At 39.5% G+C, this 18,651-nt stretch overlaps 1 protein-coding gene and 1 long non-coding RNA gene across 3 annotated transcripts in view; one reads left to right on the top strand and one right to left on the bottom strand.

Moving 5' to 3' along the window:
* Nucleotides 1–3,727, top strand: part of LOC145963033 (uncharacterized) — a 269,815-nt gene extending 266,088 nt beyond the window's left edge. Inside the window, exon 5 of the long non-coding RNA XR_014436058.1 lies at nucleotides 2,875–3,727. This is a non-coding gene — a long non-coding RNA (uncharacterized LOC145963033). The remainder of the gene's footprint in view (nucleotides 1–2,874) is intronic.
* LOC145963026 (homeobox protein caupolican) overlaps nucleotides 1–18,651 on the bottom strand; it is a 73,182-nt gene that overhangs the window by 20,325 nt on the left and 34,206 nt on the right. For both annotated transcript variants that reach the window (XM_083084606.1, XM_083084607.1), the window contains 2 exons: nucleotides 10,267–10,665; nucleotides 1,702–1,835 (listed from right to left, as the gene is read on the bottom strand). In XM_083084606.1, coding sequence (XP_082940732.1) covers nucleotides 1,702–1,835; nucleotides 10,267–10,665 — 533 coding nt within the window. The remainder of the gene's footprint in view (nucleotides 1–1,701; nucleotides 1,836–10,266; nucleotides 10,666–18,651) is intronic.

Raw genomic sequence — 18,651 nt, forward strand, 5'->3', positions numbered from 1 at the left:
ACACTTTTGCCCCCGCTCAAAGTGTCCCCAAAGGAACCCTTTCACGGGGTAGGCGATAACGACGTATTTCTCATTTCCTGTAATCAGAACGTTCGCGCCGGAGCATCCCAATCGAGTCGCTTCAATTTACAGGCCTCGCGCGCGACGGCCCGGGGCACCCTTCCTTGTGTCGCCAACAACAACGCAGAGTCCGCAACTTTCAACGTCGCTGATAAAACAATAGCGGTCCGACGGCGTCGAAAGTGAACGGGCGCGTAGTAACCCGTTTAAGGGAAGAGGAGCAAAATTCCAGGAGCGGGAGAAGCGAACGACAGAGAACGGCCGTCGTATTATTAAGCAAGTAAATTAATAGAGGCTTGTCCGGGGAGAGAGTGGCGAGGGAGAGCGAGACAGTAAGGGCGCTGAATTCCACGATAAACAATGCCTACCCGTCGGAGTTTCTCTGGCAGGCGCCGCCACCGCCGCCGCCGCCGTCGTCGAGCACACGCAGACTATATACCTAAACGGGGGTGGCCCCGATGAGGGAGGGAAAGCCTCCCGTTGCGTGAGTCACAGCGCGCCTGCCTATGCGTGAACGTCGTGCGCGAGTGTACGCGTATATACATTTGCGCGTGTGTGCTCGCCAGGCGGACACGAGGGTTGCTAAGCGAAGCAAGTAAAGCACCTGTGGGAGCCGACTCGTTCGGAGGATACGGAGGTGGCCGGGGAAGTAGTCGAAAGGGAGTAGACTGACGCGGGGAGTAGAGCAAGGGAGGGAGAAAGAGAGAGAGAGCGATTTAGAGTCAGAGACAGAGATGAAGATAGAACGAGAGAGTGACGGAGTTCGAGAGTAGAGTGGAGAGGCCTGGCGAACGGGCGAGCCAACCCCGGGGAGGAAGCCAATCAATAAACTCACTCACTCGCTCTCCTACGGAGAGAGACCTACTGCTCTCCCTACGCTCGCGATGTGGCGATACCGCGCGCGTCTGTATATGTATGTATATGCATGTGCGTGTATGTACACACGCGTCCAATCTGGAAGCCCCCATTATATACGCCCACTCGGCTGCCTACAGCCATTTTGTAGCCGTCCGTCGTGTTTGGCCTAACTCGAACGCCGAAGCACCTTCAACCCTAGCTCTCCCTCTCCCCCTCTTCTTCCTCCTTTCCCCCCTTCGAGTTTGACAGAATTCGGAAATCACAGTTATCGAATGTCGATTTGACAATGATTATCAGGTGTATTACCGTATTAATATGTAATGTACTTGCAATCGAGACTTGTGTAAATAGCGAGCTATGAATTATATATCTATTTATCCTTGAAAATGTTGGATAGAAATATCATCATATATACATCCATCTATTATCGCAGAAAAATTATTCTCCACGTCGGATGTGGTTTCTCGATCGAGCAGCGTTACAGCTCATCTCAGCAGTCAGGCGCAATTTTATAACGGTCCATTCTACCTCTCTCTTCAGATGCGCACGTGCACGGAGGAGATATTACGGATTCGCGCGATAACGATAACCGTCGTCGCGCGGAAAACGCTTCTAACGGAATATATACGCGACGACGCGATCGTGACTCTTGTTTTAATGGCGAGGAGCGCGGAAGGCGAAGGGGGCCCCCGGGTGAGAAGGGGGAGAGACGGTTCGGCGCTCTCCCGGCGGTGGTTTAATCTAATGGAGCCGAGAGACCATGAAACCTGGCGATAAACTTACCCGTAGGCGGCCAGGGTTGGATCGTAAGGGTAGTAACCCGTAGCGGCAGGTTGAAGGGCGGCCGTGCCCCAGGCAGCACCCATGTCCGCCGTCATGCCCATCCCCGTCGCGTCCTTCAGCCCGTACGGATTACCCTGCAAGAGCGTGTGCGATAAGCGTTATAATTTATTTTTAACACGTGTGTACATATATCGCGTGTATATAAATTTCCCGATGTTAAACGTGCATTGACATGCTATCTTTTCTTGGAGATTCGTAAAAGAAAATGAAAAATTTGAAGAAGTTGGATGATTCAGTAGGTATTTCACGTGATTTGATATTTTTCGAAAATTATATAGATTTGCAAAAAATTCTAATTAAATTCTAGTTATAGATTATTCTACAGGTTGAGATACGTGAGCCTGTGTATCTGAGAACCTTATGGAGATTCAATCCAATCCATCTCAATTTTCGTCGATAGACTGTGACTACAATGAATTGTAATGGTCGTATAAATATAATGCTCGACCTAAACCACCGTACACAGTGAGCGGTTTGTAGCCTTAAGAAGATTATACGAGCACGATAAATGTCCCTGAAAGAAATCTTTCAACCATCCTCTATCCTTTTGGTTATTTCGCTGACGGCTTTAAGAGGCAGGGATAGAAGGAGCGATGCCGCGAGTTAACCAGGCATTTCTAAAACATTATCACGGATAGACATCGACTTGTTGGTGTATTAATAGAGCGTGGTGTCATCACGGGATACATTATAAAGACGCGTTGTAAAAGAGGAACCACGAAGAGAGGAATAAGATGGGAATATAAAGGAAGAGAGCGAAAAAATGAGAAAGAGAGAGAAAGAGAAAGAATGTGTAGGTGAGAAAAGGGAAGAAACGCGGCGGCACGTTATGCGGTTCTAATGGTAGCACAATGGGGTGATATTATTAGCGCAACGGCTTAGGAACGGTCTTTGGCGCCACAGAGTTTCGTGTTACATCTAGTCGTCATCGTCGGCGTCCTGATTCATTCCCTCGCCTCTACTAACCCGTGTTTCGATTTTCGAAGGCCCTTACGGGTGTCCTTGACTCTCTTCCCGTCTCTCTCTCTCTCTCTTTCTCTCTTGCCTCGGCCCTCATCGAGTGTGGCTCCGGCACACGCATATATCTCCGTTTTTATTTTCTCCTCTTTTCAGAAGCGGCTTTAATGGCGAACTGCGGGTGGTCCGACGTCGACGCCTCGGACTATTGTTACGGCTGCGCAGTCACACCAGGGTCACCGGTCGCTCGCTATAACCGATTATACCAAGCGCGCCTGCATTAAGGTGGCAATAATCGTTGCGCGCGCCCCAAATCTTGCGACGCATGCGAGCGCATTAAGGAGCGCAAGGTGGCTTTAACTTGACTCTCTAGATTCGGGACAAGCTAATGCAACAGCCCCTATATAGGTTGTTGCGAAAAACGCGGACACGTATATTCATTTTATGATAAAATATTTTTTTTATTTTTTCCTACCTCTATACCATTTATATATTATAACCGATGGAATAATTTCCTCCTCCGTCATAATTTTTGTAAAATATTCACGGATTGCGTATCAATCGGAATCTATATAAACGGCAAGTTATACGATATTTATATGGACATGAAATTTTCGAGCAATAGATATTTAAATATTTATATCTGTGCGAAATGGATATAAGGATATTCTATTTTCTTTTTAATAACCACTCTGCGCGCATTGTAAAGGTCTTACGGGGATCTTATAGGGTATTTTCGACAACCCGCTGCGCCACCCACTCCATTCAATGCTAATCCGATTCTTATTATATTATAATGTTCGTTGAATCGGACCACCGTTTCGAATCATCAGAAGCATGTGCTTCCTGCTCAAACGTCCGATAAAAAAAATTCAAAAGAGTAAAGAGAGAAACGCAGAAGAAAGCCAACTATAGCTACGATTAAGCACAAGAAAATATCAGCAAATAGAAATTATTAGAGTATAACAATTATTACATTGTAATATATAAATTTTATATTTTGTTTCTAGTCGCGCAATTGATATTATTAAAATTTATGTTAATATTTTATTATATAATATATTATATCATATATTGTAAATTTATATTATATAATTATTATTTATTTCATTTATAATTAATTTTACACACACAAAATCTTCACAAATAACATACAAACATACTTAATATTTCATATCTTGTCCTATCATGTGCACAATTATATTTAGAATTACAAACAAAACATTTGAAAAAGCATCAAAATCTCAATTGTTTCATTTTCATTTATAATTAATAATTCATTTATAATTAATCGATATCGACAGATTATATTTTCCGAGAATCGCATGAAGATAAAAACGCATGAAAATAAAAACATATAAACTTGAATTATATTATCTATGCATTTGACATAAATGCTATTAAGGATATTGACAAACGTCATTTCGCACTTTCTCAAACGACTTCGATAAGAGCCCCGAGAGACATTATACTACAATTATATAATCGTTAGAGAAATATTTTTCTACACGATATAGTCGTCTAAAGATATTTTATATATATATATATATATATATATATATATATATATATATATATATATATATAAAATATCTTTATATATATATATATATAAAATATCTTTATATATATATATATATATATATATATATATATATATATATAATATATATATATATATATATATATATATATAATATATATATATATATATACCATTATCGCGGCGTAATTTTCACCATGCACAAGTAAATATATTTTTTTATAAAAAAATAGAGATTTCTCTCTCTCTCTTTCTCGCGTTTTCGACAAATGATATCGTCTCGATACGAACGATACGGATAGAACTGTGAGAGGATGGCGCATCCCTTCGTCAAAATGCTCAAAATTCCCGGCAGTAGGAACGCTTATGGCATTCCGGGCTACATTGTCGTATCAAGCGTGCCGGTGGGTCGCGTGCGCCAAATTGCACCTACGACGTTGAAATTCCACGAACGATTGACCGGCCGGACTGCAATTTATGCCGATAAAGGTGCAAAACTATGACGTCCGCGCGTCGTATCGTCCCACGCGACAAATGGCATTCCTGGGGTTTCGCTCGGTCTCTCAGGACTATAAACCAATACGCGCGAGGGGAGAATCGCGCAACGCGAAGGGCATCGTTGTGTCCTTCGGCTTATCGCATATCCACGCTCATCGGTCTCAATTACATCGAAACTCGCCAACTCGGAGACGACTATCCCACACACAGAGCGTTATGTGAAAACACCGACACAACCATGAATTGTGTTATCTCTAGAACGCTACACTATTATATGACTTAATGACTGTAATGGAAATTACCAAATAAATATGATACATGTGAACAAATTTCGTTTCTTTATCATTTTTGCGAAGAAATAAATAGTTTTCAACGTTTTCTTTTCAATGAATACGTTAAACGTTATTTAAAAATAAAAATACAATAACAAAATTTTATTTAAAAAACAATATGTAACCAGAAATGTATATTTTTAAGTTTACGGTTTCAGAAAGTTTGAATTTCGAAGAGAAAAATATAGTTATTTCATTTGTAAGTTTAAAAAAGTATAATTATTTGAAAAAGATGAATATCGAGTAAATTTCAAATAAATGAGAGTTTCTTTATTATTGAAAATATTCGAAATAAAAATAAAAAATCAAAACAGTTTTATTTCTTCTCATTTTTTACGTGATAGAAATAAGTACTTTCTTTAAATTTATTAAAAAATTGAAAATATTAAAAAAGGTATAAGTACATTTCTTATATAAAACAAGACAATTTTTAAAATCTTTTGTTTCTGGAAATTCAAAAGAAGTTATAAACTATATATCTATGCAATACGCGATGAAATCTTTTACTTGTCATTGCACATAACTGATGCTTCCATTAAAAATAAAAGCAGAAAGCTTCATCCTTTTAAGACATATTTGCCGACTTTAAAAGAATTTTTTTAAATGCTAATCTTTTTGACAAAAGAAAAATATCTGGAGAGCGTAAGACATAGCAAATTTATTTTCAATATTAGATTAACATATCTTAGTAATTTTATTTACTTTCCTATATATGTTGATTGATTTTGGTGAATTCTTTTTGAATCGTATTTGAATACAGTCAATTTTAATCGTTTATAATTTTTACAGTTTCTTATGTAATTTAAATTTCTAATAAAATTACAGTTTCTTTGAAGCGAATAATCAAATTATAATTTATTTCAAAAGATGAAAATACATTGTATATTAACGCAAGCATTATCAAGAAAAAGGCAAATAAAAATCGAAAAACATGATTTTACAGAATTTTAAGTTTCAAAGATTTTAAAGCTATTTATATGTTCTATATATTTTTTTTAAACAAATTCAATATTCATTTTATAAAACTCAAAATATTCAGAAAATCGTTTGTCTTTCTTTTATAAAAAATAAAAAACAATTTTGATATCTTATCCATTTTTAAGTACATCCGCCCTTTTAACCGATAGATATATTCTTATTATTATATAGAGATTCAAGTATTTTATATATTAAATTTCCCCTTTGAACGCTGCTTAAATTTCCTACGTCTGTACAGGGGTTTTTATAAGAATTAAAGGAGGGGGAGTTAGTAAAGTTCTGTGAAAATCTTTTAATATCGAAAATTAGTCATCAATCGTCACATACAATCAAAATCAATAATCCGCATAAATCTTGTGGATACAAAAATATTCAGCAGTTATAGTTTCATAATTCTCATATAATTCCCGGGTGTACAATACGCGCAACTATGTGTACGCACGCTGCACGTGTCACATTGCATGCTAAACGCACTTAAGTGCCAATTATAAAAGCGTAACAATCTACGATTAAGAAAGTTACGCGTGTTACGCTTTTCAATGAGCCGTAAAATAACGCATGGCATCGTGAATCGGAACGTTACGACTTTTGTATTGCGGTGAGACATGCATGCTACAGTCGCGAAATGTTGCTATTGTGTTACCTGATTTGGTTGGATGAGTATTCGTTTCATGCATAATATACCGCTATTATAAAATAGCAAGCACATTCTCATTAGCTAAATCGCTTGACATCTCATCAGAACGAACGTCAAGACGCATGATAACAGATATTAAATACATCGCTCGTTTTGATATATTGACGTCACGCGCATCAATTCATAACCAATTTCTGTCAGATAGCGTTTTAAAAAAAACAATAAAAAAAAAGTTGTAATTAATTCAACTACTCGATTATTCATTTGCCTTCACTTCGACATGGAGTTACTAAAGATTAACAAAGTTATTAATTTGAATTTATAACCTATGAAAAAAATGCGAATGTTTACAGCTGTTTTATTTCGATTCGAGCGAAAATTGGAAGAGAAATGAGATTTCTAATTTTCTTATCGTAATACGAAATATCCATTTGGAACAAATTTAGATATTCTAATCGAAATCTACGCTGTATCTGGAAAAATCTTGAAAATGTCTACGCCAGAGACTTTGGAAATAAGACAAATCCGTCAACCGACGAGAAGAGACTCGCATCTACTGTCGTTCCCTTATCTCGGGCAATCCTGCTCTCATCCTCCCTCGCGTTCGCGCACTCTCGTCGCCGCAGCATCCCCCGGTACAGTTCTCCCATCTCCCATCTCTCTGTTTCACGGCACATCCCGTGTATTGATTCTATAAACTCGTTCGCATTCTACGCGAGAGCGATGAGCATTCGTCTCCTTCCTTTTCGTCCTTGCACTTGTCCGCCTCTTCGTCGCCGATTCGCTTGAGAGAAAAAGAAAGAAAAAGAAAGAGAGAGAGATAAAGAAAAAGAGATAGTCTCGGTGCGCATTCGCGATCTGTATCGTATACGGAATATTATGTCGTATACAATGTTCTTTCGATTCGAAAAAAAAGCACGCCACTGTTTATGAGAAATATTGAAACAAATGTGTAGATTATGTAAAATATCATACATCTGATATTCTATAATTTCAGTAATCAGTGTTTTTCCTTTCTTTTTTTAACATTTGCCGCATAAGCGCTACTCATAAACCGACGTTATTAATATCTCTCGCAGTTTTTGCCGATCCCGCGATCTAATGATAAATCTGCGATCAAGACCTCAGTGCGTGTTTGCAATCCACCAGACATGTTTAATTAACTGCATTAACCTCGCGATATTATTATCATGTGAAAGTGACTGTGAAATAACACATACAGGACATTTTATAGAGTAGTAAATCTCGACATCTACGTGTCCAAGATCATAAATATGTTATGATATCGCCGCGCTCTAATAATAAGTTAATTTGCAGAATAAGTATACCGAGTCGCAAGAATATAAAATCGCAAAACTGTGATCGCGATTTTTACGCCATTTTACGTTATTGAGAGATAAGATTTGTCATCTCTTTCTTTTTTTCCTCGTATCAGTGTTTATCTGCCGGTGTGCACTGACTGATTACGCGGCGAACATCAAAAAGCCGATGGCTTTTTCAATTGTACAAGCATAACGAAAATGAAAATGTGTCGTAGCGATAGTCGCATACGTATCTGATACGTGGTAATGACACATTTACGGCACGTCAATGGCACGCCGCCTCGCCATTACAGAAATTGCTATTACGGATAGATTATGTGCTACACATATAGAACGCGTTAATATAAAAATTGATTTTACACTCATGTATAAGAAAGTAGCGTTTTCTTGACCGGTACGCTCGAGTTGTTTTTCATCAAATTGTCATTGATATCTCAATTATTCCGCGAGTGTCCAGTCACACGGTTCATAAATATGCGAATCGTTGCTCTAATTGATTTAGTCGCAAGGATTGATTAATGATGATCTCTGCGTGTGCGCGATTTAAAAAAATGCGTCTAATTTCTGTCGTACTACTAATTGCATACATGAAAAATGAGAAATGTCTGATAAATGCATTCGTTGAATTTCGCTACGAGATAAGCCGTGTACAAATTACGCACGATGAATCGCAGCCGATATAAATCTCCGCACCATCGAATCGCGATGCAAAACACGGAACATAGACTGTATCATTATTAACTCGGCTGTAACGATTCCTTTTTCCTAGATTTTCTTCTCCAGTGGCGGTTCTATTTAGGTCTCGCGGGTCGCTGGCCACGCGAAGAATCATTAATCGACAACGCCGTCTAGAAGCGGCCAATTAGTATAACCATCCGATAAGTTTAAATTTAATTGGCTGCTGCATTTTCTTCCGACTCGAGATGGCATCGAACGCGCTCATCAACGATGCACCTGTTCCGTTTTCTCGATCACGAAATTCCGGTAATGAGAGAAAAAATAATCTGAATGCTCTTTTTAATTTTGTTTACCCTACACGAATTAATTTTCTACATGCAGGATATCTGTAGTTTCTCCATCCAGGAAGAGAAGCCGAGTAAATATATTTTAAACATAATTTTCAATCCCCATAAAATATTTTCAATGTTGTGCAAGATATAAAATTACGAGGTAAAATTGTGTCGCGAAAATTATAGTACAAAACGTGTTTAACATATGTTTTCACAAGATTCCTGACAACTCTGCGACGGAATCAGGACTGAAGCGACGCGCAATCGGTCGAGAAGAATTCCCTGGTGACGTATGCGCGCAAATTCGTCATCGTAGGCAGCCCCTTGAAAACGTAACGAGCAACGCGCCTTCCGCGAAGCGAAACTTAAACGAGATTATCGGCCGGTTCTAGGAGAAAGGGACGCGTGAATAATTTGACGCAGCCGGTACCCGGCAGCCTGCGAAGACGCACGAATTCCTGAACCGAGGGGCTAACGTCCGAAAGAGGGTACCGTCGCCAGGATTCCAAGCTAATTCGCGGCAACACCACGTGCTAATCCGTCTTAAGTTAATACTGGAGGAGCAATAATCGCCCGGTACGCCTAGTACGACGAACCGATCAATCTGCATCTGGCAACGGTTGCTTTATACGTTGCGAAGCGCGTTGAAGGTCGAGCCTTCAGATTACACGAGGAACTTGTGATATCTTTTAATATACTAGAGCATAATTTAAATTAGAGCACGGCAGATGGTTGATTGTTAAAAATAGACTCGAGATTAATTTCGGAAGATATGACACGAAACATATTTAATCAATATATAAAAAATCTATTAGAAAATAAAATAAATAATACAATAAATATATAATAAAAATATATAAAATAAAAATATATACATTAATATGATTATTATAATATATAATACGATTATTATAATTTCCCTCCTTTAATTCAATTTTTAGCATAGTGCCAACGTAATAAATTTGATATTATGAATGAGTCAAAGCAATTCACTGACAGATTAAAAAATTTACGAAAAAATTATTTCAATTGTACTAGTTGATATCAAACTATTATGACGAAAATTTTTGATGTTTTTGAATCTAGAAGACCTATTGATGCTCGATTAAAAATTAAACATCTCTTCTCTCGTTTTTTTTATTACATTCTTCGTTCTCGGAGAGCGCAATTGTGTTAAAAAAAACAAACAAAAAAGAATAAATCTTACTTATAAAAAAAACAAACTTACCAATGGCGGATAGAACGCGGAGCTGTCCATACCGATGCTGGAGTAAGGCCCCTGATCGGTGGTGGATGGCGTCGGCGTGGGGTAGGAGGAGTAGGAGGTCGCGGTGGGCCCTAGCCGAGGGTAAGCGCCCAACGCCAATCTCGCGGCGCTATCGTACTGACAGCTGCACACCGTTTGCCCCGTCACGGGGTCCGTCATCATGGGCCTCCCGTTCTCGCAGCAACCGGGCCCGGTGGCGGCACCACCCACGGGGGTCGTGGCGCCGCCGGTGCCCGCGGGCCCGATCCCCGTCGTCGTTGTCGCCGTCGACGAGGGCGACAAGCCCCCAGGACTCAACGCGCTCCCCGATGACATTGCCGGCGACGTCGCCGTCGTCGGCTGCCCGCCACTCACTAGGAGCTGAAAGCAGAAACGCATAGTATAATTAACATAGTATAATTGTATAGTTAATGTAGTATAATTTGCACGCGCGTGACTTAAACGAATTCCATACATTTGTTCGGGAAATCGAAAAGTTAATTTTTCCACTTTGTTTCGAGTCGACGTATGTATGTATATGCAATTGTGTGTAGGAGAACTTTGTATTCCTTTTGAACGGATTCTCATTTTGTATTCTCTTCACTTTTCAGTACAGATACATATAAATAACACGTAAAACAGCAGCTGCTCGCACGCAAATATGCATAGACGTATCGCGATAAGAACATACATATGTACTACATATGCATGCACGACTAGAGAGATACAGAAAAAAATTTATTTTTTTTTCGCTGTCTTGTTAGCCAACTTAAATCGCTTCATCGACTTCCCGATATCCGCAAGCATGAATATGTTGAATATAGTAAATATGTATACATTTATGAAATGCGAAAACTGTAAAAAGGCCGATTAGAAGTCAATTCGCGAGATATTGCATATATATAAAGTAATAATCCCTGAGGTATAATAATCTCATGAATTCATTAATTTAAATAGATAGCGATTCTGCAAGAATATCTTGTAAAAGAAAATTCTCCCCAAGAGGGAAAAATTCCTTTAACGGAATTTGAAATAATGCTACGCAAATTGTTAACGATGGCTTCTTTTGACAAAATAAACGATGAGAAAAAATTTTTACAATTTCTATTTTTTTTAATACGAAAATTTCAATCTTCTTCTTCGGTAATCATTCATCTTCATCAAAAAGATACTACGGATAAACATGCGATATAAATTTAATGCTATATTAAGTCTTATCGGAGAAGAATCTCGGCGAATAATCGCGAACGATTATTCCCCCACGATTAATAGCTCCGTAAAGCCTGTATAAACAGAAAGACGTCACTCTCATGTGCGTGCTCGCTCGCGGAGAGCCTACCTCACGTTAAATTAACCCATTGTAAATGAGGACGGAATGAATCCCGGTAATTAATACGGCAAGGGTGCGGAGTTATTTCGAGAGGCTCGAGAACCGCCGCCGCAAGTCGGCTTGTATATCCGCGTTGATAAAGCCTCCTCTCCGATCTCTCTCGCATTCCGTTACACGAATCGAGGAGAGAAGAGAGAGAGACAATCCGAAAAACACCGACTCGTTTACATATAGATCTTTCTATTCGTAGATCATGTCGAAAACGCCCACGAGAGCGTGTGACGGATGGGATCGACGAGGAATTTATCTCCACAAACGATTTTCCTTCGCGTTTTTATTTAGTATTTCCCTCTCTCTTTCGTGAATTATTTAAAAATTCATGCGACATCGGGCTTATCAATCTCAATGTCAGCGCGTTTAGAAAAATACGACGTTTCGCGACCAAGTTTTTGCACACGTACATGTTGGAGGAATTTTTCATCGCGCGACAAGATGTCTCTCGATCGTTAAGCAACACCTCAGGGACTATTTACGTGGATCTTTTGTTTACTCAAAAGTTGGACCATTAATATATGATGCTTCTTCGTCATATGATTGTGATATATTTCTTTTATTTCGAAAAAGATACGAAATAATTTTTGCCTTCTTAAAACAACATCTGTGCAACAATTATCTACATAATTGTCTTCGTGAGAAAATTCGTGAGGAAACGCTTCCGCAACATCTCGAGTCGTACTGTTTACAATCTCGGGCTCATCGATTTTCCCGCGCGCGCCGTCAATACCCTCGCGTATTTTCACAAGAAATATCTCGGGACTTTGCAAAAATAAAGGGGGAGAAGGGACGGCACGACCGTCGACGACGAGGAACGAGGTAAACCCAACTTTTGCGAACAAAGACTCCAGACTCTCGCGGTGGTGGAGTTACAGTGGTATGCGGTGGCGAATTCGGAGTTACGTGCGCGCGCACACGTGTCCCCGTTCACGCATAACGACACGCGACGTTTTATCGTGTACGTGCGCACGTGTACGCATACGTGTTTGCTTGCGCCGTCCTCTCCAACGCGCGGTCTCTTTTTCTTCTCGCCTCTAACGAAACGTTCCGGGCACCTCCAGCGTGTGTGTCTGGAGCCATTCACACCCTGCTGGGTTTCCCACCGGAACCTTTTAAGACCTCGCCTCCATCCCCGCGGCAGCCGCCGCGAAAACCCTTCGGATCTCGTTGCGCAGGAAGAGTCGCCGTGATATGGCCCTATCTCCCTCGTGTCGCCTTCACCTTGTCGCCGATCGTTCCGCGACGCGCTCGTTGGCGAAGCAACCCCTCGAGAAGCCGAGTCGTGTTGGATTCCGTACGAATCCCGCCATTCAAGAGTTTTTTTCGCTCGAGCCTGCGTATTTTCCTGCGATATACGTGGACGTTAAGTAATTTCGAGTTTGTAAGGATCAATAAAGATTTACAAACGCGTCATCAGTTAGGAAATTCCTTCGTTGTGGTTTGCATAATGATATTATTGCTCAAATGGATTTCTACTCTTCGTAAAAAAAATGTGGTGAAAGCTCGATTATTCGACGTCATCGTCCGGAAAATAGCAGACATTATTGGCATGATTTCTTGAACGAAACACACCGTTGCTATTTCGCTTGGCTGCGATCTAAGATTAATTTCATACGTGGAAAGTTGAATCGCCAAAGTTTTCTGATGTTCGTAAATGATCGATAATAGCAAGTAATAGCAAGTCGATATAATTCAATAATTGAAATAATGATTCAATTTTTCTCCTTCTCTCAAGCTTTGCATATCAGATGATTCTCTCTCTCTCTCTCTCTCTCTCTCTTTCCATATGTAAATTTCAATATATTACATTTAAAAAAGAAACAAATAATTTATATATATTAGCATGTGTAGTAATTAATAAATTTTACTTTTTAATGCAAAAAATTAAGTATTTTTTCATTTTTGAATAGATGGAAATGTATTTAAATACATAGCATATTTTATTTTTATATATTTAAAATTTTTTTCAACTGCTTAAGTAAAGGCCAAATGGATGCTAAAGTGTTGCTATCGTATTATTATCGCATGATCGATAATTTTCATTATCATAAAAGAAAAAAAATACAACCGGCATCTTCTAAGAATAATAAATCAGTGTTGCTTTTATCGCAACGATTAATCGAGAGATAGTCTCCCAATAATCTGCCTCACGAAATTGACAAGATTCGTCACTTTGTCGAGATAGAAAGCATTCTCCGTTACAACTTTCACCATGTACAACTTAAGTAAAGATCTTTGTAGCGACAGAATGTGACGCAGTCGACAAAGAATGTGATTCGAGATTCACTTTTTATTCTGTCACAATCGCGAGAATTCCATGCAAAGGAAGACCTTGCGACAAAGCGTATTGTGCGAAAACTGTTTTCTCCAGGGTGTCTACCCAAATCTTGGAAAAAATTCCCTGATCTTTCAGGTATTTTTTTCAAATTCTGGAAAGAGAATTTTTAGAGAGCTGCAACTTTTTCAAATAAGTTTTCTTATTGTATGCTTTTCTAATACACTTTTCATTTATACAAGGGAAAAATAAAGAGATTTAAAGATTAGATTCGTTAAATATAACAAAAACTCAATAGATTTTGTGATTAACGTTTTTTTCACATACTTAACATTTTCATTTTTCACCACTAAAAATTACAATGATGAATATATTGCATATATTCAGTATATTTTGTTAAGGCATTATATTATCAGAAGAAGAATTTCTTTAAATTTCCTTTTAAAACAAATCTCATGACAATTCCCTGATTTTTCTAGCTAAAAAAGATCCTTGAGAATTCCAGATTTCTCCAGGGAGCGTAACATCCTTTTTTCATTGATTTACACGCGCTTATTAAAAATGTGAAGGTTGATCTTGTCTGACTTTTGTTGCACATTCTCTTTTACAAATCTTGTGTACATGTATTTACCTACAATATATACACGCAAAAATCTCACCACTGTCATTTATCGACGCATCCACATGATTGCACGCGGCTGCGACAACACGCACGAACGCTCACAGGCGTGAACGAAAGCAAGAAGGGGAAGGAGAGGAAGCGAAAGAACTCGGAGAAGCCGAAGTCCTCCAAGAACAGATCTTGCACACGTGTAGTAATGTTGCGACCGACCTTTATAAACAGGATTACAAGTGTCAGGAATGAAATTGAATAGTGTAGTTGGGGTTAATCATGCATCATCGATATCATCTACGAGAAAATAATCGAGACATTTAGCTTCGCCTTTACTACATTACCTTTAATCTATTTTCGCGAAACGCGATACGCGTAAACAACAATTTATTTCCCCCTCCCCTCTATCCCTTCCTTCTTTTGTTTACGATAAAATTTACCAGTAGCTGGAATATCAACGTTTCTCAAGCAGCGACGCACGAATCCTGTTATTTGCCTTTTTTAAAAGACGTATGTTCGTAAATCCATTACAACAAACTGGCAGCCACCAATTACGCGGACGCGCGATTTATACTGGAAAGATGGCGACCGGGGGAGATTGAACGCGTGGTCGATCTTTTCTCTCGTCTGCCTCTCCTCGGAGACCGCTCCTCTTTCGCAAGCCGCAAGTCTTCTCTCTCGGGCATGTATCTTTCTCTCTTCATCGAAATCGCAACCATCGGCAAGAGCGAGCGAGAGTCTCGCGGCTCTCCCTTCGGCCTCTCCGGCGCGAATTCTTGTACGACAACGGCATTACGAGGCCCTTCTTCTCTCGACAAATTAGCCACCAAGCGGGGACTTTGATAATGTGCGGACAGAAGAGATCTTCAATTAAAATTTAACAGAATGCCGAGCGGCTCCAGATTGCCTTTCTCGTCGAGCAGTTGTCTGCGCATTTGCGAAAAACAACGTCGCAGGAAAGCCAAGTACTCGGCGCCAATTATCCGATACGACGTAATTAATTATTCTCTGCGCGCTCTCTCGACAACATTGTATAATCGAGTTATTCCGCATCTGCCAAATAAATTGAAGCAGTGAAAATTCTAGTAGCACGACACGGAAAGGATTGTTTAACGCGCGATGTTTAATACGACAGACGATGGATAATGCAAGGGTTTACAAATACGGACGGATTGTTAGTCGGCGAGCTTAATGCGACGTGCGAAGCCGTCACGAAAGTCGCGAGCATTACACGGGAGCGGACGGCGACAGTTCCGCGTTAATTACGTCCGTCTGAGAGACGCGACAGACGGGACGCGGGAAGAGAGTTTCGTGAGCGCGGCTGTAAAAACGTCACCGCGCGCACGCATGTCGTAGGGCAATGAGATCTATTTGAAGCGTTAAAGACTGCTGTTAAAGTGGCGGTAACTCGACGTTAAGAAGGCGCGAACGTCGTGTTATTCGCGACGGGGTATTTTTACGCGGCTCGTTGAGGCCTTTATCGACGCCGAGGAAAATTCTTACGAGCATCCGCTCCGATCCGCCAGAATTAAATCGGCCGAGGAAAAGGACTGCTCGAAATGAATTGCGATGAACCAGATTCTTTCGCTCTTTCTCATACAATTATTTTTAAATTTATCGATATTAAATTTAGCTTTACATTATTGTCATATTGCATAATATGTTACATCTTAAGAATATTAAGATTATTATATATTTATTATATTTTTATTATATTCTTTTTATATTTATTAATTTTAATATATTTATCGTTATGTTATTTGCGCCTGTATATACTGTGGCGTATTCCGAAAGATTATTTTTGCTTAGTGTGCATTGCTATTTTTCTCTTTCAATTCTCATAAATAAATTTATATAATCTTCTTTTAAATTAATTGTTGAAATTATTTTTTTTCTATATATATACATTTGATAATACAATTAATTTTTTTTCCAAATGCTTTCTTATATATTTATTTATATATGTATTCTATATATTCCAACAGATTCATCCCAGAGAAATAAATCTACCTATCTTTCTGTCTATTTTTCGATATGGGAAAGATAAAATAATCAATTTTTTTCGAACTTCTTTCTAAAGTAAGTTTGCACTTTTCTCGGTCCGATTGATTCGATTTTCGCGCGTCTCTCCTTCATCGATCCTTCCGAAATTTTGCGAAAATAAAGAGAGCGATAAGTTGGAGTGCGCGCGCGCGCGCGCACGAAACGAGGCCGTTTCTATGCGGATGAGACACGTGCACCTTTAAAACCGGCAACCGGTTTTCGCGCGACGTGCGTGTAAAGGCGAGACACACAGAATCCCGGGACCGTTCGGCAAGTACGTGCGAGAATTCGTGGCGTAATTGCCGATTCCGTCAATCATCGGGCGACGGTGTTTTCATGCCGCTGCCAAATCCCGCGTGATACGAGATAAACAGCGCGTAATAACAAAGTATAACCGGATAACGACGGCATAATAATGCGAGTTAACGAAGTGAGCGGGACCACGAAATTCTCTCTTCAGACATGCGATCGTGAGAAGAGCATAAAATGAAAGGCTAATATCTCGTCGGGCATTATTGTAAACCGATGCGGGGAGCCGGCCACAACAAAGTTGTAGTTTTACTCTGTAATTACACGGGCGCGGCAATTTGTATATCATTAAAGTTATACTACGCTATTGGGAATAAAAGTTCCGCACGAATTTCGCGACCGGATATATCCTTAATCAATTCTAATTAACCGACGAGTAATGATCGGGAGAAAAGTATCAAAGAGAAACAAGTTGGATTCTTTCTTTACATAGCCTTTTCATCTCGCTCTGTCTCTCTCTTTCTTTCTCGGATATCGCCTAATTACTGGTTCATGAAAGCAAGAGGAGTGGCAAGAATTAGCGAAGCGCTCACACTCGCAATTGAGCCACCTCGTCGATCTCTCGCGTCACTCCTCTGCCAAGGGTTCGCGTCGATTCCCTCGCGATAACAATGGCCGCGAACAGCGCAAAAAGAGGGCGGCGTGAATGAAAGCGAGAGAGAGAGGGAGAGAACGAAAGAGAGAAAGAGAGAGAGAGGGAGAGAGAGGGAGAGAGAGAGAGAGAGAGAGAGAGAGAGAGAGAGAGAGAGAGAGAGAGAGAGAGAACCAACAGAGCACGATCCTGAAAATCGATATCACGGATGCCGAGGCGCTTCCGTGTCGACGGTCGTAATTATATGCCGCGGTGCACGATATACCGCGTTGCACGATTCCCATTATTGCCATCACGGTAGTGTAACTTATTGTTAACGAACAGAGCACACACGATGCTCGAGCGTAGATAGACGCCGTTGAATGACGGAACGATCGCGACCAGTTTAACGCAAGTTTTTTAGAATGCGCGCGCTTACACATATACATACATACACATACATACATATATACATATATAACATACATATATACATATATAACATATATATATATATATATATATATATATATATATATATACATACTCTAAAATGCACTCTGAAAAGCGTAACCTCCCTCTTTGATTTTAATAATCGACTGAAAAAAAGATCCCGAGGAAATATGATCGTAACTTTTTCCTCACAAGCTCTGTTTCATTTTTTTATATTCCTTGATTATGATAATTTCAGTAACAGTTAAGTCGGTGATAGTTTAAACGCGTTCTTGAACGATGTTGTGGCGTAGATCATTTACGATTTATTCTACATAGTGTATCTTATTACTGTTTCTTATCTACACTAATCTTATGATGATTTCAAGGAGATAAGATCGCTAGCAAATATTAAGTAATCAAAGCTATCGGGATATAATTGATCCGTAATTAAAATTGTAGATTTTACGACTTGTCCTATTCCATCTACGGCGAGTCGCGTTAATAAATAGAGTATAAACGTCAATTATCGCATGTGCTTAGAAATCATCGGTACAAGGTAGTCATTATCTTACGGCATGGACGTGCAACGCGCACTTGTTCGTAAACCATGACAAATTTCGTAACGCCATTTAGATAATTATACATAATTACTACGCTTATGTACATGTTAATCATTCGTTTCCAACGGTATAACCGGATCTCCTACTCCATTTGCGCGATGTATGTAGATTACGAAT

Source organism: Camponotus vicinus, unplaced genomic scaffold (assembly GCF_025532165.1).
Source record: "Camponotus vicinus isolate PSW18456_S1 unplaced genomic scaffold, iyCamVici1.0 SCAF_12, whole genome shotgun sequence".
Lineage (NCBI taxonomy): Eukaryota > Metazoa > Arthropoda > Insecta > Hymenoptera > Formicidae > Camponotus > Camponotus vicinus.